The sequence below is a fragment of the Oncorhynchus nerka genome, linkage group LG16 (assembly GCF_034236695.1).
Source record: "Oncorhynchus nerka isolate Pitt River linkage group LG16, Oner_Uvic_2.0, whole genome shotgun sequence".
NCBI classification, from domain to species: Eukaryota; Metazoa; Chordata; class Actinopteri; order Salmoniformes; family Salmonidae; genus Oncorhynchus; species Oncorhynchus nerka.
Genome location: NC_088411.1, coordinates 4,203,162 through 4,226,356, shown reverse-complemented (window position 1 = coordinate 4,226,356; position 23,195 = coordinate 4,203,162). Strand labels below are relative to the sequence as shown.

The window sequence follows — 23,195 nt, the reverse complement described above, 5'->3', positions numbered from 1 at the left end:
GACTGACACCATGATGGCTACCTGTCTCTGTATTTGTGAAAGTTATGGTAGTAACCATCAAAAAATTATCTTTCTGCAATTCTGTTATGGTTGGAAAAATGTGTGCATATTGTCTGTGTAGACTGCTCTTTGACAGAATGTGTAGGTTTTTTACTTTTAAGACTGTGAAATTTGCGCCACAAACACCAGAGGTGGAAATAAAATAAAAATTCCAACATTACTGGACTGACATCTCGCTGACTAACCTTTCAGAAACTTCAGTATGGCCTTGGATAGCAGCAGTAGGTCATTTAATCTTCTTTATCCTGCGCCAAACACATTTATTCAGTGAGTCTAAATTGTGAACGTTAGCTGCTGGTTACATTGTTGCATTAACCTAGCTAAATACTGTTAGCTATCTAGCTAGGCTACTAAAGCTGAACATTAGTAGTTTTGTTAGTTAGCTATATATTGGGTCATTCTAGCTAGTTTTAGAGAATGACTAAACTGATGTTATTAACACATACCTTGTTTCCCATGGAAATGTGTGGCAAACGGGATGAAATTGAGGGGTGGCACCAGGTCAACTTGTCCAATAAGAAACTGCTGCTTTCTATCATGTTGCAAAACGTTTTTCTAAATGTTTCTATGACGTGAACTAATGAATATGTCTGGTAAACACGTTTGGTGCTGCTGCTTTGAAAGTGGTGTGGCAGATTGAAAAGTACTGGGGCAAATGCTGTGTTGCCACACGTTTTCCAGCAGCTCTGTTTTATACAGTATTTTTGCTCATCTTTATCAACAGTGGCAAACATTTTTTACCTGTCTGTACATAGTAACTAGAGGTCGACAGATTAATCGGAATGGCCGATTAATTAGGGCTGATATCAAGTTTTCATAACAATCGGTAATCGGCATGTTTGGACACCAATTATGGCCAATTACACTGCACTACACGAGGAGACTGCATGGCAGACTGACTACCTGTTATGAGAGTGCAGCAAGGAGCCATGGTAAGGTGCTAGCTAGCATTAAACTTATCTAATAAAAAACAATCAATCTTAACATAATCACTAGTTAACTACACATGGTTGATGATATTACTAGTTTATCTAGCTTGTCCTGCGTTGCATATGATCGATGCGGTTAATTTATCATTGAATCACAGCCTACTTCTCCAAACGGGTGATTTAACAAGCTCATTCGCGAAAAAAGCACTTTTGGAGCACCAGTGTGTACCTAACCATAAACATCAATGCCTTTCTTAAAATCAATACACAAGTATATATTTTCAAACCAGCATATTTAGTTAATATTGCCTACTAACATGAATTTCTTTTAACTAGTGAAATTGTGTCACTTCTCTTGCGTTCTGTGCAAGCAGAGTCAGGGTATATGCAGCAGTTTGGGCCGCCTTGCTTGTTGCGAACTGTGTGAAGAGCATTTCTTCCCTAAAAAAAACGTCATTAATTTGCCAGAATTTGACATAATTATGACATAACATTGAAGGTTGTGCAATGTAACCGTTAGATAAAATATGGAAACGATTCTGTATTTCACTGAAATAATAAACGTTTTGTTTTCGAAATGATAGTTTTCAGATTTGACCATATTAATGACCTAAGGCTCGTATTTCTGTGTGTTATTATATTATAATTAAGTCTATGATTTGATAGAGCAGTCTGACTGAGCGGTGGTAGGCAGCAGCAGGCTCGTAAGCATTCATTCAAACAGCACGTTTCTGCGTTTGCCAGCAGCTCTTCGCTGTGCTTCAAGCATTGCACTGTTTGACTTCAAGCCTATCATCTCCCGAGATTAGGCTGGCAATACTCAAGTACCTATTAGAACATCCAATAGTCAAAGGTATATGAAATACAAATGGTATAAGAGAGAAATAGTCCAATAATAACTACAACCTAAAACTTCTTACCTGGGAATATTGAAGACTTGTGTTAAAAGGAACCACCAGCTTTCATATGTTCTCGTGTTCTGAGCAAGGAACTTAAACGTTAGCTTTTTACATGGCACATATTGCACTTTTACTTTCTTCTCCAACACTGTGTTTTTGCATTATTTAAACCAAATTGAACATGTTGAACATTATTTATTTGAGACTAAATTGATTTTATTGATGTATTATATTAAGTTCATTCAGTATTGTTGTCATTGTCATTATTACAAATGAATACATAAAAATCGTCCGATTAATCAGGCATCGACTTTTTTTTGTCCTCCAATAATCGGTATCGGTATCGGCGTTGAAAACTCACAATCGGTCGACCTCTAATAGTAACCCTCTCATAAATACAAAAAATATCCCTATACACACACAGACATCCCATACATGCACCCCCCACACTGTCAGACACCAAATTGAGCAGTTTAAAAAGTGGGTCCGGGTAGTGTGCATGGCACACGTGTCAGTGGAGAAGCAGGGGAGCGGTACACGCCCAGACACAGAGACGGGGTCAGGAGGAAGACAGTAGACCAGACAGGGGTGGAGAGTGTCAGTGTGGTCAGTGGCTCGCTCCTGCCACCTAGGGACTCACCTACGTCATTTCGGGGCGGCAGATCTTCATCCTCGTAACTGGGGTAACGCTCCTTCCTGTCCAACAGGAGATAGTAGATCATCTTCTCCTGGTTGTCTCTGGGGGAGGGAGGGAGAGGGGGAGGGGATTTGGGAAGTGCTCAAAGAAAATGAAATCCTATCTTGAGATATGCAGATGAATGTTCTCAAAAATCATACACTAAAGGCCCATTGCAGTCAACAAAGTGATTTTCCTATGTTTTATATAATTATTCCAAACCGCTCTGCCAATAACAGCTAGTTTCCCGCCCCACTCAGACCACTCCCAGAAAGTCCTAGCAAAATTCTTGCTTGAGATATTGCGCTTCGCATAAGCTATTTTTGTTTATTTTTTAACCATTTTAATTGAAAGCAATCACAGTAAGGTACTTAATTGTTACCCAGAAATGAATTGATTTTTATACTGAGTCAAAGGGAGAATGTGTGTAGAAATTTGCATAGATTTCAATTCAGGATTCAAATGTGGAGTAAGGACTCCTGGGTGGTCCAGTGGTCGAGGGCACTGCATCGCAGTGCTAGCTGTGCCACCAGAGACCCTGGGTTCACGCCCAGGCTCTGTCGCAGCCTGCCGCGACCGGGAGGTCAGTGGGGCGACACACAATTGTCATAGCGTCGTCCGGGTTAGGGAGGGTTTGGCCGGTAGGTATATCCTTGTCTCATTGCTTTAGTGACTCCTGTGGCGGGCTGGGTGCAGTGCACACTAACCAGGTGCACGGTGTTTCCTCCGACACATTGGTGCGGTTGGATGCGCACAGTGTTAGGAAGCAGTGCGGCTTGGTTGGGTTGTGTTTTTCGAAGGACGCATGGCTTTCGACCTTCGTCTCTCCCGAGCCCGTACGGGAGTTGTAGCAATGAGACAAGATAGTAACTACTAACAATTGGATACCACAAAATTGGGGAGAAAAGGGGGTAAAAATGTAAATAAATATAAAGTGGAGTAAGGCAGCAAGAAAAGGGGGTAAAAATGTAAATAAATATAAAGTGGAGTAAGGCAGCAAGAAAAGGGGGTAAAAATGTAAATAAATATAAAGTGGAGTAAGGCAGCAAGAAAAGGGGGTAAAAATGTAAATAAATATAAAGTGGAGTAAGGCAGCAAGAAAAGGGGGTAAAAATGTAAATAAATATAAAGTGGAGTAAGGCAGCAAGATGCGAGACTGGTTACAAACAAGGAGAAAGAAGACAAAAAAGGGAGTTGCACAAGAAACTAGAGCCTCTTTCAAGCACAATATATCTGATATTCAGCACCACGGATAGAAGTCGGCTCAAATCTGACATTCAGTGTCCCAGAGCAGCGGCCACAGCAGCTGTCTGGTGAAGTTACAGGGAGCATCGCATCTTGTACAGTAAATATGCCTCAGGAGTGATACTCCTGGTGATACTAGTTTTTGATTTATAAACCACCAGTGAATAATTGAAATACATACACAGATACACAAGTGTTATAATGAAACAGAAGGTTTGATTATAATCCATATTTATTTTACTGCTTTAAGTGTAGTTTGTTTCTTTACTTTACTTTAATAAATGAGAAACTTGCCCATTCAGACAGGCCTAGTCTGCAAACTTTCAGCAACAGAAACTTAACATGGAACAGGCTGTTTTTTTTTAAAGATTAGGTTTTAACATGTATTGTCCTGTAGATTTTAATGGAGCCTATTTCAGATAGTCCCAATCTTTCCAAACCCATCTATTTCCGATTGAAAAATGTTACATATGTATTTGTTTTTTGGGGGGGAATCTATAAATAGCCAGGGAGCCGCGGTTGCAGACCCCTGAGCAAGACAAAACAACGGAAAAACTAGAAATTAGAGAGAAGAACCTGGGCACACAGATGAACAGACACACACTTACTCTTCACACTGCAGGTTGCACGTGAGTTTCCCACTGTCTCTAAAGCAGCCCAGAGAGTGCATGCTGTCCAGCACGTCCGGGTCCAGCTCGGTCAAACACAGGATGTGCCCCATATACACATGCCTGGGAGGGGGCTGCTCGGGACATGGCTCATTACGACCCGACCTGAGACAAACAAACACGCAGACAGACAGAAAAAACAAACAGACACATGCGCACACACACAATACCCCATGTTAGTGACCCAAAAACTGGGCACAATACACAACGTTTGACATCTACTTCAAATTCTCAATATAATTCAAAGGCAGACAGAACGGATCTATGCTTACTGATACCAGGAGTTCTTCTGGACGGCATCTAGCTGGAAGGGCGAGAGGGCAGATGGAGCAATTAGGCCAGTCTGTTCACACACAGATGTCTGCTAGCACAAGGTGTAAACAATTCCTGCTAGGCTGACTGACTTTTGCAATTGGAAAATACATCCTCATCAGTTTTGCATACATTTTGGGCATCTAAATCTTATTTAGTGTGCCCCAAATGGCACCCTATTCATCCCCAAATGGCTCCCCCTGCCCTACCCCGACCCGCCCTGTCTCTTATCTTGGGATGGCAGGTAGTCAAGTAGTTAGAGTGTTGGGCCAGTAACCGAAAAGTTGCAAGATTGAATCCCTGAGCTGACGAGGTAAAAAATCTGTCTTTCTGCCCCTGAACAAGATAGTTAACCCACTGTTCCTAGGCTGTCATTGTAAATAAGAATTTGTTCTTAACTGACTTGCCTAGTTAAATAAAGGTAAAAATAAATACAAAAATTGTCAGGGTTGACTGCTCCCTCCCCTCTGCCTCCCTATCCCCCTCTCTTGTACCTTAAGTCTCTTGTCGGGGTCAACCTCGATCATGCCTTTGAGCAGTGCCTGGCAGTCTGGTGGGATGAAGTGAGGCATGTGAAACACCCCGCTCTTCACCTTCTCAAGGAGCTGACGCAGGTTGTCATGGTCAAATGGTAAGGCGCCCTACAGAGAAGAGAATGTTACTGTTTAATAAGCCCTTTTACAAAGAATGGGAGGCAGGACTACACTTACGAACACGTAGGGCTGGTTTTCCGTACAGATTAAGCCTAGTCCTGGACTAAGAAGCAGCTTCAATGGCAAATCTCCATTGAACATGTCTAGGACGAGGCTTAATCTGTGTCAAGGAAAGCAAGCAGTAATGTTGGGTCACAAGGTTATAACCCAACTCCATGAATACTAAATTCCAAATTGACCCCTAGCACCTCCACCCAAGGTAGATGTTAGGGCATAAGGCAAATAATATCAGAAGATACTTTCTCACCACCAGCAGAGCAAAAAGGATGACTCCACAGCTCCACACATCTGCCCTGCGACCATCATACTTTTCTCCCTAAGAGAGACAGATGTCAACTATGCAACAACAGTTAACTATCCAACATGTATATTTCCTTACTTACACATTGTTGGTAATAGCCAACTCAAATACTTACATTTCTTATGTCTTACCAATCATTACATTTCTATCTCACTTGGTTAAATGATCTTAGCCACTTAGAATTATGAAAAGGGAAGATGATCAGGAACCTACCCGGATCACTTCTGGACAGGCATAGTGTGGGGATCTGAAATGGTTAGAAATGAGGCATTGAGAAGATGTAAGCATTTACCAGCACATAAGACCCACACACGCACACCCGCACGCACACACAGCATACTCACCCACAGCTGGTCTCCAGCAGGCTGTCCCCCACCTGTAGGGATGCCATGCCGAAGTCTGCGATGCGGATGTTGTTCTTCTCATCCAGGAGCAGGTTCTCCGGCTTCAGGTCTCTGTGACTGTAGGATGGAGTGAATAAAGTAGATTAGAGAAGAGCAGGATAGAATACATTGGAATATAATGACTTTATTAGTGAGATATTGAATTATCAACGGATGTAAGTACAACACTGAGACCGCGGATGTATAGAATATAATGACTTAATAATTAAGGAAGCATAAAGACATTTAGACCCCACCAGACCATTTGATTGAGCCTGCCTGTAGTGTTATATGGTCGGAGATTGCATTTTTGGACAATTCCAGTGGTCCCATTGCACCAGGCAAGCTCAATCAGGTGCCACTAATTTACTTGAAAGAAGAAAAAACTGATACAAATTGTTAAAGTGGGCAGTCCCAACTGTTTAAGGTTTGTTGTGCATTTATTGAAAAGATAGGATCGTAGAGGAAAGACAGGAAAGGAGGTAGGGGGTGGATGAGTCAAAGAGCAGTTGGCCGGATTCAAAACCATGCCAACTCTGGCATAATGTGTGCCAGGGTCAGCAGCTCTAACCGCTCGACCACGCAGGCCCCTCACAGACTCACAATGATTTTGTACATGAATATAGTCGTTTACCAGATAGAATGACTGTGACAGAAGTCCAGGGCCGATATGATTTGTCGGAAGAACTTCCTGGCCTCTTTAGGTGTCAGCCTACCTTTCTTCACCAGATAGTCAAATAACTCCCCACCTGACACATGCTCTAACACCAGGTACCTACAGAGAGAGAGAGAGAGGGACAGACGGGTGATAGACAGAAAGAGAGAGACGGGAGAGAGAGAGAGAGACAGAGAGTAGAGAAGAGAGAGAGAGACAGAGAGGGACAGACGTGTGATAGACAGAAAGAGAGAGAGAGACGGGAGAGAGAGAGAGAGACGGAGAGGGACAGATGTGTGATAGACAGAAAGAGAGAGAGAGAGAGAGAGAGAGGACAGACGGGAGAGAGAGAGGGGGACAGATGGGAGAGAGAGAGAGAGAGAGAGAGAGAGAGAGAGAGCGAGACAGAGAGAGACAGACGGGTGATAGACAGAAAGAGAGAGATAGAGAGTGATGGGTGGTATAGATGGGGAGAGAGAGGGGTGAGCGGAAGAAATACAATGAAAGGGGTGAAGGTTGAGGAGAGAGAGAGAGAGAGGAATTGAGCAAGCATTTCAAGTGGGTTGAATCCTAACCTGAGGATAGGCCTGTGTAATCAGGATTTTTGCATAGAACATACATTGAGATCAATAGGAGATTTGATAACAGAAATCTACACAGACTTCAAGAGACAGACAGAGCGGATTAATACAGTCCTCTTTCTAGAGCTATAGGGTACAGGCAGAACAGAGGGTCGCTCCTGAAGGTACAATGAATGAACTCACAGATATTTGTTATTCTCGTAAACGTCATGCAACTTCAACACATGCGGATGCTCAATCAGCTTCAGGATGGCAATCTCCCTCTCCACCTAGACAGAGCGGGAGAAAGAGAGGGGTAGAGGGAGAGAGAGAAGAGATGGGGATAGAAAGAGAGGGGTAGAGGGAGAGAGAGAAGAGATGGGGATAGAAAGAGAGGGGTAGAGGGAGAGAGAGAAGAGATGTGGATAGAAGGAGAGGGGTAGAGGGAGAGAGAGATGGGGATAGAAAGAGAGGGGTAGAGGGAGAGAGAGAAGAGATGGGGATAGAAGGAGAGGGGTAGAGGGAGAGAGAGAAGAGATGGGGATAGAAAGAGAGGGGTAGAGGGAGAGAGAGAAGAGATGGGGATAGAAAGAGAGGGGTAGAGGGAGAGAGAGAAGAGATGGGGATAGAAAGAGAGGGGTAGAGGGAGAGAGAGAAGAGATGGGGATAGAAAGAGAGGGGTAGAGGGAGAGAGAGAAGAGATGGGGATAGAAAGAGAGGGGTAGAGGGAGAGAGAGAAGAGATGGGGATAGAAGGAGAGGGGTAGAGGGAGAGAGAGAAGAGATGGGGATAGAAGGAGAGGGGTAGAGGGAGAGAGAGAAGAGATGGGGATAGAAAGAGAGGGGTAGAGGGAGAGAGAGAGAAGAGATGGGGATAGAGGGAGAGAGAGAAGAGATGGGGATAGAAAGAGAGGGTAGAGGGAGAGAGAGAAGAGATGGGGATAGAAAGAGAGGGGAATATAAATAGAGAGGGGGAAGAGAAAGATATACAAATTGTAATTTGAGAGGAATTTACATTCCAGTGTTCACTCTTATTAAGGCATACTTGATGAAACGTGTCTTGCTACAGAGTGAGAAAGCCAATGTATGCATATCATTTCATTACAATTTGAAATTGTCTTTACTATGTACATCGCCTATTGTAACTATTGCAAACAGACAGTTAATCATGAAATTGTCAGTCTAGAAAAGTAGGCATCATACTGGGATATCCTTATTTTCATCATAATTATTATCATCATCATCATCATCAACGTCTTACCTTCATCAGAACTGACTCTGACAGCTTCTCCCTGTTGACTATTTTGATGGCCACCTTCTGTCCTGTAATGCAGTGAACTCCAAGCTTCACCAAGCCTGAGGGAGTCACATGTTCACCCTTTTAATATAAGTATTATGCATTCATAACACAGTCAGAAAACATATACAGTCACCGGCCAGATTATTAGATACACCACCCCATTCACGAAAATGGATCGTACCTACAGACAGTAAGTTACGTGGCAGTGGCTTGCTATACAAAGCAGGCAGACAGGAATCGAGGCATTCAGTTACTGTTCGATTAAAACGAGTTAGAATGAGAAAAACGAGTGACCTAAGTGACTGAGTGCGGTATGATCGTTGGTGCTAGGCTTGCCGGGTCCAGTATCTCAGAAACGGCCACCCTCCTGGGCTTTTCACGCATGACAGTGTCTAGGGTTTACCGAGAATGTCGAAGAAGAAAAAGATACATCCAGTCAGCGGCAGTCCTGTGGGTGAAAACAACTTGTTGATGAGAGGTGTCAAAGGAGAATTACAAGAATCGTGCAAGTTAACAGGCTTGCCACAAACAGACAAATCATGTCTCAGAACAACAGTGGTGTGCGGAACGGCATCTCTGAATGCACAACTCGTCAATCCGGAAGGGCTATTGCAGCAGACGACCACCCCGGGTTCCACTCCTATCAGCTAAAAACAAGAAGCAACAGCTCCGGTGGACACGCCATCACCAACACTGGACAATTGAGGAGGAATCCCAGTTTATGTTGTGTCATGCTGATGGCAGATTCAGGATTTTGATGTAAGTAGCATGAGTCCATGGACCCATCTTGCCCGGTGTCAACGGTACAGGCTGGTGGCGGTGGTGTACCGCAGTCCAATCTGCAGCAACTGTGTGATGCCACCGCGTCAGCATGGACCAACTTTCCCTGTGGAACATTTCCGACTTGAATAATCCATTCCCAGATGAATTCAGGCTGTTCTGGAGGCAAAGGGGGTCCAACTCTGTACTAGATGGGTGTACCTAATAAACGGGCCGGTGAGTGTATATTACATCCATCTATCTATTCACCCACCCACCTGTCATCCAGCCCTCCATCCCATGATGAACACACACAAACACATTATTATTTACAAGTGAGCCACTTTGAGCCGAACAATTCAGAACTCACCTGTCTGGCCCTTTCCCAGTGTTTTTTCCATTCGATATGGCCCAACATATTGAGCTGTCTGACTTAGTGACAGTTCCTTACTCATACTGCTCTAACTATCGACTAGAACTTATAGTGACCAATGTTGATAACTAGCTCTATATCTTGGTGAATTTCACGAATTATTTTCCCCAAATAAAAAAGGAAGTCTGTATAACAATGGCAAGTAATGGTTAGGAAAAGATTGCTATGCTACTTTGAGATGTAGACCTATAACTCCAGTCTGAGTTAAAGGCAGGATAAATCCTGAATTAAGAATTGTGGGATATATTTCACCTTCCCAGACAAAACCTACTACCTCCACTGATTTGTGAGGTTTTACTTCTTAGTGAATATAGACGTCTTATATTGAAACTGAACAATCAACAGCTGAGTAAATGGATTGGATGGAACAAATATCATGTTATGCACTAGCCTAAACTCAAAATAGCGACACCTATCATGATAACAAGTATGACAAGATTGATAACATGGTTGGCCTATATGTCAGTTTTCAGGTTTTAACTAGCTTCGTTTATGATACATTGGTCAATCCACATAGCATAACAAGTACTAATTGCTATTTCAGTTTGACAGCAACAATCATTTATAGATATTTATCAACGTTCGTGTTGACTGCACCATTTCTTGTCTATATTCAACCTGCTACATCCATTCATTCAAACAATGTATTGCAACATAAAACGTCCTTATAGTTCAATAAAGACTGATGTAAATGGTATTCACTGTCAGGCCGGTTATCACAAGTGGAGCAGCATGTTTTCTTCGAGTTAGCCGCACAAGTGCTGCCATACACTGTGGTTAGCCTGTATCTATCCACGTCTGTCAAAAACGGATCATTTTGAAGTTTCTTTGTAAAGTGAAAATATATGTTACGTTCAACAGCTACATTGTAGCGATTTGTTTTGAAGAAAGATGCACCCCTTGCAAAACAACCATCTTTACCGTATCACCCCCTCCCTCCCTCCCTCTTGCTCTATCACAGCCAGTAGGCGTATCACAGCATCTTCTCTCTCTCCTTTGACATGTCTCCCTTGTCGGTTCCAATTTCAATCATTCAACGATTTGCTAGTGAAAAATAACTACATATGTATTGACATTTGACTAGATATACTCATTTTTATATAATTGCACACGTTGCGTGAGAGGGCCTCCCCGTTTATAGTCCGTTTGCTTTTCTTGCCGTAAATCGATATATTCTCTCTCCTCTTCCTTTGCCTTATTTGCATCAGCATCCGGGTCCCACTCCCTCCTCTCTCCACCCTTCCCTCTCATATTCGTCAAATACGCGTCTTTCTCTCAATTCAATGGGCTCTCTCTCTAAATTCAACACATACACCGTATGCGCGACTGCCTTTTTTCAAGCACATTTTCACGGAATTATGGAATAAATTCTTACCAGGATTATAAAGATAATCTTTCTTTGCACCAAATTTCTCCTTACTGACCTAATGAACAACATACCTATTGTATTGGACAATTACACTGTTTTATTGCATGTCGGTGGCTTTGTTATTGTTTGTAGATGTAACAGTCTAGCTTTAGTCCGTTCCCCAACCGGGCTCGAACCAGGGACCCTTGCACACATAGACAACTAACACCCCATCGCGCCACAAAAGCCGCGGTCCTTGCAGAGCGAGGGGAACCAGTACTTCAAGGTCTCAGAGCAAGTGACGTCACCGATTGAAATGCTATTGGCGCGCACCACCACTAAATAGCTATCGGTTACACAGATTGCCCCTTTAACTTTACTGAAGTACAGATGTTCTATCTAAAGTGTTGTATCAACAACTGAATATTTGCAGAATTTTTGTTTTCTGATGTTTGATGTATCTTTGCTACTTTCAGAGGATTGATGAGGGGTATCCTACGCACTGCCGTGTATTCATGGATGCCAAGGGAAACCAGGCTGTCCCCAATTTTTTTAAAGAAAAAAATACAATTATTAATCTTTCCTCTCACTGTGTTTCATAATTGTCTCTCAATTCGCAAGAGGCTGGCTATATTACCGGAGGAAGAATCCTAGTGAGCGAAACAGATGGCCTACACATACTAAGGGGTGCTATCTGATGCTGTCAGGTCCAAAAGAGTGACATTGTTGCCACCCATAGCATTGAATACAAGGAAAGACAGAGAGCATATGCCTTCCCTGATATTTGTTTAAAATATACAGTGGGGCAAAAATTATTTAGTCAGCCACCAATTGTGCAAGTTCTCCCACTTAAAAAGATGAGAGAGGCCTGTAATTTTCATCATAGGTAAACTATGACAGACGAAATGAGAAGAAAAAAATCCAGAAAATCACATTGTAGGATTTTTAATGAATTTATTTGCAAATTATGGTGGAAAACAATGTGTCAAGGGAAGCCAGTTTGGATTTGGCTTCACACCAATCACTAGCCAAATGTCATTTACAGAAAAAAAACTGAATTGTTTTATCTCGTTATGTCGTTGTCCTCTGGTGGCTAGCTAGCTAGCTAAAATTGTCCATTTCCTAAGTTAGCCATGAATGGAGATAATGATTTTGCTGTGGTTTTACTTAATTCTCCATACTGGCCAATGCTTATAATTGCGATTCTGATCTAACCATGAATTCATACATTGTGCCCCTGGCCTAAGTTCAATATGCAGCTAGATCTAGCTGGCCTGGCACATCGTTGTCCATGAAAGGAAGTTAGACTTGCGAGCAAGCAATTTAGCCAGGTAGACAACACAAACTAAAAGCATGTACTGTATGACAGAGTCATGAAAGAGAGGAGGAGGGCATTGGCGTTTCTGGGTGAGTCAACATATTCGTTCTACTTGCACACACACACACACACACACACACACACACACACACACACACACACACACACACACACACACACACACAGAATGAAGTACCATGGACATCCATATGATATTTAGCTTATGTTGATTGGAAATGGTTTGGGGTATTTTAATTGTCGCTGTATTAGACTAAGCATAGGTGAAATTGATGTTGAAATATTGAAGTTGAAATGGTGCTGGAATAGTGGAGGCAGCTCCGGTTTTCTTGGTGACTTGCGGTAACTCCCGTAGTTCTAAACCAGTAGTTGTTTACATTTATTTAAAATGTCAGAAACATTAACTTGCTTGACCATGCTGTAGTAGGTCAGTACCTATGGACTTCAGCTGACAGATGTTGCTTTCCGGCTTTGTGATGAAACAAAGGTGTAGTCAAATTGATTCTGCTACTGTGTCTTCTCATTGTCTCTGCTTTAGGCTTATCTATCATGTGGCAAGGGATATAACAGGTTATAAAGCAAACAACATATTTATCACAACACATAGGTTGTAATATGACTATTTTTCCTGGCTTAGCTTCCTCTGTGATTTTACCCACGCACCGCTACTGACCCTGAAAAGCAGGTTTGAGGAGTTAGCTCGGTACTCTTTGGTCAACTTTGAGTTCAACTAGGGATAATCGGTCATACGAAAGTGGCTCACCTTTTAGCCAGGTACATTTCTACGGCAATGAATCCTACAGAACTAACCTGCTCCAGGGCAGGCCAAGTCACAGTTAACTTCACTTACCCTGAATGAAGTGACTGAGCTGTGAGTTGGGGACCAATTAAATCAGATTCCCATCATCCCCTTCATTTGAGGAAGACGACTGATTAAATCATTTATGAATCAAATGTTTTCTTTGTTAAAAATATCACAATACACATTTAGTAATAACAGAATGCATTTTAAACTTCCCGCAATGTGACACACGTTCTGTATGACTAAATAAGAAATATACTGTGTATGTATAAAACATTAGGAACACCTCTTTCAATGACAGACCAGGGACACGGTGCATGTTTTTTTTTCTAGCACTACACAGCTGATTCAAATTATCTAAGCTTGATGAGTTTGGGAAACCCTGCCCTAAACCCTAGCCACTGAACTGGGAGAACCTTTAACCATATTACTTTTAACTGATCTGTTTGAATCTACAAGTGTGTGCCTAGTGGGAAGGTAGCCTCAACCCAGACAGAATCACCCCATGTTTCCTGCAAACAACAATGAGTAGTTAGGACATCACAAAATGGTCGCCTAAAGTCGTCAGGACGTTGTGTTATGTTCCCCTGAAGGTTTTGTCTAGTTCCCGTGGATGTACCCAAGTATGTTTTTAAGACTTTCTTGGGACATTGTGTCATATTCCCCTGAACTTTCTTGGGATGTTCTGTCTAGCTCCCGGTTTGTCCCGGGGACATCACCTGATGCGCGCAAATGAACGTTTGTTGTACCCAGGTCACGTGCACCCTAGTCTACCCTTGTTACTGTTGACCAGCGCATCAAGGCCCTGATTGGTGAACAACTGATCCATTCACACAACCTGGTCTCAGAGCATTTCATATTATTCTATACCTAAATCGGAGACACTCCACTTAAACTGAACATAAATATAAAAGCAACATGTAAAGTGTTGGTCCCATTTTTCATGAGCTGAAATAAAAGATCCCAGAGATGTTCCATGCGCACAAAAAGCTTATTCCTCTCAAATTTTGTGCACAAATTTGGTTACATCCCTGTTAGTGAGCATTTCTTCTTTGCCAAGATAATCCATCCACCTGACAGGTCCGGCATATCAAGAAGCTGATTAAACAGCATGATCATTACACAGGTGCACCCTGTGCTGGGGACAATAAATGGCCACTCTAACATGTGCAGTTTTGTCACACAATACAATGACACAGATTTCTCAAGTTTTGAGAGAGTGTGCAATTGGCATTCTGACTGCAGGAATGTCGAACAGAGCTGTTGCCAGAGAATTGAATGTTCATTTCTCGACCATAAGCCACCTCCAAAGTCATTTTAGAGAATTTGTCAGTACATTCAACCAGCCTTCGCAGACCATGTGTAACCACGCCAGCCCAGGACCTCAACCTTCTTCACCTGCGGGATTGTCTGAGGATAAAACCCTTTTGTTGGGGAAAACTCATCCCAACTGCACCCCTTCCCAGTCATGTGAAATCCATAGATGGAAATCAGTCAATTGAAATAAATTCTTTCTGTGAACTGTAACTCAGTCAAATCTTTGAAATTGTTGCATGATGCATTGATATTGTTGTCAGTATATTATAGTATATATATATATGGTATTTCTCAGAATGTCAGTGGGATAACGTCACGCCAAAACCCTTAAGGGACCTAATGGGAACCTCACTGAATGTCCTCAGGACGTCCCGTTTGCTGGGTTAACTTTGGAACGTTGTAGAATTTTGGTTTAAAGTTTGGTAATGTGTTTAGGTTGACTTTCTAAGTCTTCTTCCACTTCAATGAAACTATACATGAAAACCCGAAACAGTCCCGTGTGGTACAAACACTGACACAGGAGATAAAACCCACAAAAACCCAACACAAAACAGGCTACCTAAATATGGCTCCCAATCAGAGACAATGACTAACACCTGCCTCTGATTGAGAACCATATCAGGCCCAAACACAGAAACAGACTAACAAGACATCCAACATAGAATGCCCACTCAGATCACACCCTGACCAAACAAAACATAGAAACATACAAAGCAAACTATGGTCAGGGTGTGACAGGATGTTGTATTACAATTTTCAGGCAAAGGTCTACCCAAGTCCCCACCAACATATTCCCCAACACACCAGAAGAACCTGTGCCACTGCTATCAAGAAGCAAAAGACTCAAACGCAGCACAAGCCACCAAGTAATGATGGTGAGGATGACTCTTTACAACGTAAGCCAACAAATAATATTGGTCTCTCCCATGGCTTAACCCTGGAGCATGAGGGCACGGAGTCTCCTTCTGCCTTCTTAATTGAGGGATCCTCCTCACCAAATCACTGCAAATGATCAAATCAAGCTTTATTTATATAGCACATTTGAGACATGAATGCAATTCAATGCTCTTCACAGAAAGAAGCTAATGAAAAACAGTGAAAATAAAAAAATATTTACTACAACGAACATGAGAGGATAAAAAAAAAAGAATTATCAATAAAAACTGAAAGACTAAAAAACAACCCTAAGAAAAGCAAAGCTAAAAAGGTGTGTTGTAAGATGTCTTTTAAATATGTCCACAGTTTTTCACCCTCCTCAGGTTCTCTGGCAGGCTATTCCAGAGTTGGGGGGCATAGTAACTAAAGACTACCTCTCCATGTCTCTTGGTCCTAGGCTTTGGGATAGTTTAAAAGGTCAGTGCCAGAGCACCTGAGGGACCTAATGGGTACATTACTCAAAAGCATGTCTGGTGACTCAGAAACCAATAGAAGAATCTTAAAAGGATCTAAAACTCCCAGGCAGCCAGTGCAGAGACTTTCACACCGGTGTAATGTGTTCTCTCCGTCTGGTCTTGGTCAGTACCCGTGCTGCAGCATTCTGTATGTTTTGCAGTTGACCAACAGCTTTCTAGACCAGATAGGAGAGCATTACAGTAGTCAAGCCTGCTTGTAATAAAAGCATGGATGAGTCTCTCTGTGTCAGCCTGAAATAGAAATGGTGGCATCTTGACAATGTTCCTCAGGTGGTAAAAATGTATTTTGGTCACAATCCTAATGTGTGATTCGAAATTGAGTTCGGAGTCTAAAATGACACCTAGGTTTTTTTAACAGGTATTTTATCTTTATTGCCCATGATTTAAAATGTGTGGACAGATTCTCTCTCTGTGCTTTGGCTCCAATAATAAGTACCTTTGTCTTATCTTGATTTAGCTGGAGGAAGCAGCCATCCAAGTATTTAAATAACTAATACAGCCTTATCAGAATACAGCTTTATAAGAACGCTGCCAAGGGGTACCATATATAATCTGAACACTGCTGCACCCCAAATCTAACCTTGTGGAACGCCACATGTGATATCTAGTTTTTCTGAGTTATGTTCACCAAGGGCGACAAAATCTCTGGACCGGTTAAAAAGGTCCTAAACCAATTTAGAACTGGACCGGAGAGGCCAACCCACCTCTCCAGTCTGTCCAGAATGCAGCACTTAAATCCAATAGTAGGACAGAGAACTGTTTGGCATCTGTGTTGGCTCTAAGACAATTTTCCACTTTAACCAAGGCTGTCTCTGTGCTTCAGTGGGCACGAAAACCAGATTGGTATTGTTTTTTTAAAATACAGTACAAAAATGCAGCTATTTGAAAACAATTTCTCAGGAATTTTGCTTAGGAATGGAAGGTTGGAGATTGGCCGTAAATTGCTTAGAGTTTAAGAATCTAGATTACTTTTCTTCAGAAGGGGTTTCACCACAGCAGACACAAGTAATTTTTCCAAAAATTGTTTACAGACAGATTATTTCACTTATAATTCACTGTATCACAATTCCAGTGGGTCAGAAGTTTACATACACTAAGTTGACTGTGCCTTTAAACAGCTTGGGAAATTCTAGAACAGGATGTCATGGCTTTAGAAGCTTCTGATAGGCTAATTTAGATCATTTCAGTCAATTGGTGTACTTGTGGATGTATTTTAAGGCCTACCTTCAAACTCAGTGGCTCTTTGCTTGACATTATGGGAAAATCAAAATAAATCAAAAAATTGTAGACCTCCACAAGTCTGGTTCACCCTTGGGAGCAATTTCCAAACACCTGAAGGTACCACATTCATCTGTACACAAGTATAAACACCTTGGGACCACGCAGCCATCATAACGCTCAGGAAGGAGACACGTTCTGTCTCCTAGAGATCAATGTACTTTGGTGCGAAAAGTGCAAATCAATCCCAGAACATCAGCAAAGGACCTTGTGAAGATGCTGGAGGAAACAGGTAAGAAAGTATCTATATCCACAGTAAAACGAGTCCTATATCAACATAACCTGAAAGGCCGCTCGGCAAGGAAGAAGCCACTGCTCCAAAACTGCCATAAAAAGCCAGACTACGCTTTGCAACTGCACATGGGGACTAAGATCGTACTTTTTGGAGAAATGTCCTCTGGTCTGATGAAACAAAAATAGAACTGTTTGGCCATAATGACCATCGTTATGTTTGGAGGAAAAACGGGGAGGCTTGCAAGCCGAAGAACACCCAACCGTGAAGCACGTGAGGGGTGCTTTTCTGCAGGAGGAACTGGTGCACCTCACAAAAAAGGCAGACATAAAAAAGCCAGACATCAGTCAGGAAGTGAAAGCTTGGTCGCAAATGGGTCTTCCAAATGGACAATGACCCCAAGCATACTTCCAAAGTTGTGGCAAAATGGCTTAAGGACCACAAAGTCAAGGTATTGGAGTGGTCATCACAAAGCCCTGACCTCAATCCTATAGAAAAGGTGTGTGCAGAACTGAAAAAGCGTGTGCAAGCAAGGAGGCCTACAAACTTGACTTAGTTACACCAGCTCTGTCAGGAGGAATGTGCCAAAATTCACCCAATTTATTGTGGGAAGCTTGTGGAAGGCTACCTGAAACATTGGCCCAATTTAAACAATTTAAAGGCAATGCTACCAAATACAAAATTGAGTGTTTGTAAACTTCTGACCCACTGGGAATGTGATGAAAGAAATAAAAGCTGAAAGAAATAATTATCTTCTATTATTCTGACATTTCACATTCTTAAAATAAAGTGGTGATCCTAACTGACTTAAAACAGGGAATTTTTTCACGCTCTAATGTAATCCAAGGCGAAATCAGCACCAGAGTGCCACCTACTGACAAGATTCACTAGTGCAAATTCAACTGCGCATGCGTACGACGTTACCCATCATGCACTTGACGTGAAATAATGTTATTTCTTTACTATCATATTTTAAAACAGGAATATATTTATACCATCCTAATACTATGCAATACATGGTTATGACTGGACACGTTGAACGGGACACAATATTTGGTTCGGGGTGCCGATATTAATATTATCGCTATAGGGAATGTCATGTCCGTGAATCCCTATCCAGTTTGACTTTTCTAAAAGTAGTACACTCTGGTTTCTCTTCAGATCGCATAAATCTTTCGCCTTTTACTAAAGATTTCCGTGGAGAGGAACATTATGAGTATTAACTAATTTTTTGATGCCCTGTTTTACGGCGGGGCTTCCTTTCATTGTGGAAGAAAAATATTGACGTTCTATTTGTTCTAGGTGGTGTGGTTTCCAAATTGTCTAGATGATTTACCCTCAATTTGGATCCAAAGTAGTGATGGGTATTCCGGCTTTTTTCATTGTACCGGTTTGTTCAGCTCAGCTCACCAAAAAGAGCCGACTCTTTTGGCTCCCAAACGGCTCTTTTGAAAAATATATGTTTTGTATTTTTTCAAGTCAAACAGTTTTCGATAGTTTGAGTGTGATTGGTGTTAAAACAATTAAATTATTAAGTGAAATCATACTCTAACTTAACCACAATGTATTTAAAAATGCATTGGTTTGTTATGAAAAATAATACTATTAAACATTTGCCTTTAAAGTATAACTTTTTAATGTATATAGACAAAGTGAATATAAATCTAACCATTCAAAAGGGATTACAATCTGAACAACAAAATAGAACATTGCACAATATCAAGGAAAAATAAATAACAATTTGCAAATCTGCAGCATCCCAAAATTGAAATAAATGTAAGAAAGAAGGATGCTATTACACATGTGTATTTAAAGTATAACTTTTTAATGTATATAAACAAAAGTGCATATAAATATAACATTTCGAAATGAATATAATCTGAGCAGCATAATAATAGAATATTGCTCCATACTTTTTAAACCTGGGGTCAAGTGCCGCGGTTTCTGATAGCACGTGATTATATTCCATTCTGTGGAACTTTCTGTTCATTGATGAAGATAGGGTGTCCATCAACTCTGTCACATGTCCTGTGGTTACATTTGCTTCTCTCTGGCGACTGGCTGTGATTCGCTGCAGACCCTTACACAGGAGTATCATTTTTGAGGATGTCACATAGTTCAGGTTCATGCTTTGTCTACTGATACTACATTCTCATCTACATATATAATACTGGATTAAATAATGATGTAGTAATAACTGCTTACTGTACCTCTCTCCACTGATCTCCACAGTGACCTGCTCAAAGGGTTCCAGGACTCATCTCCTCCACCACCTCCCATTCCTCTTGGGTCAGAGCATCAACAGGTGCATTGACAATGGCCAGGGTAGAAATGATGGCATCGTTTGACTCAAGAAACCTATATAAAACGTTGAATTCCACCTTGTAGTGCAGTCTTGTTTGGGCCTCAGCTCAGGCATCCCCATCTGGCATTGTGTAGACTTTAGTCTTTAGTTTTTCAGCAACTTCCTCTGCCACATTCTCTGAGGTGTGTCTGTCTGTGAACTCAAAGCAGTCCAGAAGACAGATAGACATCGAAAAATCTTCAATGAAGTGACATGTAACCGACATGTAAGAAGTGGTTACCCTTGATGTCCAGCAGTCAGTGGTAAGGCAAACTGCAGTAGCTTTCTGGAATCTTTCCCACACTGAAGCCTGTGTGCTCCAAATAAATGGACATTTTGGATATATATCGACGGAATTAATCGAACCAAAGGACCATTTGTGATGTTTATGGGACATATTGGAGTGCCAACAAAAGAAGCTTATCTTTGCGTTTTGTGTCGCGCCTGCAGGGTTGAAATATGTTTTCTCTCTTTTGTTTACGGAGGTGCTACCCTCAGCTAATAGCATCTTATGCTTTCGCCGAAAAGCCTTTTTGAAATCTGACATGTTGGCTGGATTCACAACACGTGTAGCTTTAATTTGGTGGCTCTCTGCATTTTCACTGGCTTTTGGCTAGGTGGGATGCTCCCACATATCCCAGAGAGGTTCATTGAAATGCATTCCAGGTGACTACATCATGAAGCTGGTTGAGAGAATGTCAAGGCAAAGGGTGGCTAATTTTGAAGGATCTCAAATATAAAATATATTTTCATTTGTTTAACACTTTTTTGGTTACTACATGATTCCATATGTGTTATTTCATAGTGTTGATGTCTTCAATATTATTCTACAATGTAGAAAATAGTAATAAGGGGACTTCCAATCACGGCCGGTTGTGATACAGCCTGGAATTGAACCAGGACCTGTAGTGACGCCTCTAGCACTGAGATGCAGTGCTTTAGACCGCTGCCCCACTCGGTCCGTTCCAGGCTTCCACTGCTGCAATTCCCCTAAAGGACTCGGGAGAGGTGAAGGTCGGGACAGGTTCTACTGATTGACAATTTCACTAAAACACATTTACTAGAGGAACAGTGCAGATGCAATGTTTGGTAACAGATTGACGGTAAAATCATCAGGTTTTTATGTGACCACGTTTTCCAAAAACTCTGTTAAATATTTACTCTGAATTAGGATTCAAAGAATGGGATGTCAGCTATGATATGACCCCTTGAGTTTGAAAAAATATATATATTTGTTATTGACCTACAGTTAGTGAAGTGGATCAAAACCCGGGAACAGATTGTTTTGTCACACTACCCAATGCCACAGATGTCAACATTTTTGAGGGTGCGTGCAATTGGCATGCTGACTGCAGGAATGTCCACCAGACTTTTGCCAGACAATCAAATGTTAATTTCTCTACCATAAGCCGCTCCTCCATCCAACTAAATTCTGATTGGCAGGGCCTGTCTCCCCAGTGGCTTATATGCCCTCCAAGGCCCACCCATGGCTGCACCCCTGCCCAGTCATGAGAAACCCATAGATTAAGGCCTAATTTATTTATTTCAATGAACTGATTTTCTTATATGAACTGTAACTCAGTAAAATCTTTGAAATTGTTGCATGTTGTTTTTATATTTTTGTTCAGCATATATAGAAATGCATAATTATGAATGTCATTCTCTTCATGGTGATGTATCCTGAATAGGTAGACAACGGTAGATAATGTTATCATGTTTGGGTATTATTCTACACACGGGCCATTATTCTAATGAGCGCCACCCCCAAACATGACCAAATTTGCTTGGTCCGGACTATGTTTATGTTTCACAAGTTTGGACAGTAGAGCAGAGAAAAATAGAGTATAGTATAATTCAGTACAGTAGAGCAACGTACATCACAGAAGAGTAGAGTACAGTAAAGAACAGTAGAGTATATTACATTATACTGAACTCTAGTCTACTCATGTGTCCTTTACTGTACTGTACTATATTCTATTTTTCTTTACTGTATGGTACTCTAATGTGCTCTACTGTACTGTGCTGTACTGTTCTCTACTGCAACTGTGGTTTGACTACTATGATTTCCTATTGTGGCCAAATCAATTACAGTCCTTCTGTTACAGATTTTTTGGTCACTGACTGTGCTAACAATTTGGTATCAGAGTAATGTGTTTCAATCACTTAATAATTAATAAACAAAATTCTTATCAGTAAAAACACTAACTCATTGGTAGGTCTACCTTTGTGTTACTTCTGTGAACACTCATAACCCTCTCTCCTCACGAGGGAGAGAAATTCAAAAATATATCAAAGATATGTGGGTTTTGGGTAACAGAAAGACAAGACACAAGGCAGTATTTCTTAAACTTACAGAAGGCAGATTCCTGTTGAACACTGTCCCTTTAACTACCTTATTTTCTCAATAACAGTCTCTCCTTCACTTCATCCCTCTCGCCTCTTCTCCCTAAATCCTCTAGGATTTATTATGCAAACGAAATGTAAATGTTGATATTAGTTTGCAGGGGGCTTCAACATTTGCATTTTGATGTATTTCTAAGACCGTTTAAGACTTTTTCTATTACAGATGTAGGATCTTAATTTGATCACTCTTTTGTTGCTGAGAACTTTCCTGCACATCAGGAAAATAAAACATGGAGAGCATTTGAGTTTTGAAAAGTTTGTAATTTCCACTTTGACATTTCAGACTTGATTTGCCCCAACAAAAAATGGATCAACCACAACAAAAATGATAATCCACATAATAACATTTCCTGTTGCTGCAGGATCATTGTCCTGCTGTAGCAAACTGGCGCAAGTCAATATTCTACAGATTTTTTTTTTTTAAACCTTTTCCATCTGTGTGACCAGAATATGCCTTTGCTTATTCCTAATTTTTAGGATGGAAAACGTATCTATGCCATTTACCAAAAATATGAACTCTTAGCTTTCATTTAACACCACATTCGATATGCTTCTCTAATCTTTACACATTGATGCTCATGGGTCCTTTTACATGGAAATGACTGTATCCATACTAGACCTGTCTATTCACCTGGATGTCCTTCTCCCACAGACTCGGAGGTAAACATGAATGACCTATAGTGCTCAGCATCGTACAATCTGTTCCTGGCCCGTTCATTGTGGTATGCGGTCTGAGTAGGCTAAAAAGCCTAAATAGAGAGACAACTATTATAGATAACAGGTAGAGCAGTGAGGCTGATGCATCCTTCTACGCACAAAGCTAAGAAGGAA

General features: G+C 41.3%; 1 protein-coding gene and 1 non-coding gene across 2 annotated transcripts in view; one reads left to right on the top strand and one right to left on the bottom strand.

Annotated features, from left to right (window-relative positions):
* LOC115143929 (serine/threonine-protein kinase BRSK2-like) overlaps window positions 1-10,837 on the bottom strand; it is a 28,586-nt gene extending 17,749 nt beyond the window's left edge. Inside the window, exons 1-11 of the mRNA XM_029684403.2 lie at window positions 9,830-10,837; window positions 8,662-8,756; window positions 7,606-7,691; window positions 6,821-6,961; window positions 6,148-6,264; window positions 6,017-6,050; window positions 5,750-5,818; window positions 5,284-5,430; window positions 4,750-4,781; window positions 4,418-4,582; window positions 2,529-2,626 (exon numbers count right to left, since the gene is read on the bottom strand). Coding sequence (XP_029540263.2) covers window positions 2,529-2,626; window positions 4,418-4,582; window positions 4,750-4,781; window positions 5,284-5,430; window positions 5,750-5,818; window positions 6,017-6,050; window positions 6,148-6,264; window positions 6,821-6,961; window positions 7,606-7,691; window positions 8,662-8,756; window positions 9,830-9,914 — 1,069 coding nt within the window. The 5' untranslated portion in view covers window positions 9,915-10,837. The remainder of the gene's footprint in view (window positions 1-2,528; window positions 2,627-4,417; window positions 4,583-4,749; window positions 4,782-5,283; window positions 5,431-5,749; window positions 5,819-6,016; window positions 6,051-6,147; window positions 6,265-6,820; window positions 6,962-7,605; window positions 7,692-8,661; window positions 8,757-9,829) is intronic.
* A 7,921-nt stretch (window positions 10,838-18,758) lies between these two features.
* On the top strand, window positions 18,759-18,874 carry LOC115144628 (U5 spliceosomal RNA). Its single transcript, XR_003865848.1, has one exon. It is a non-coding gene; the product is annotated as a U5 spliceosomal RNA (small nuclear RNA).
* The last annotated feature ends 4,321 nt before the right edge of the window (window positions 18,875-23,195 follow it).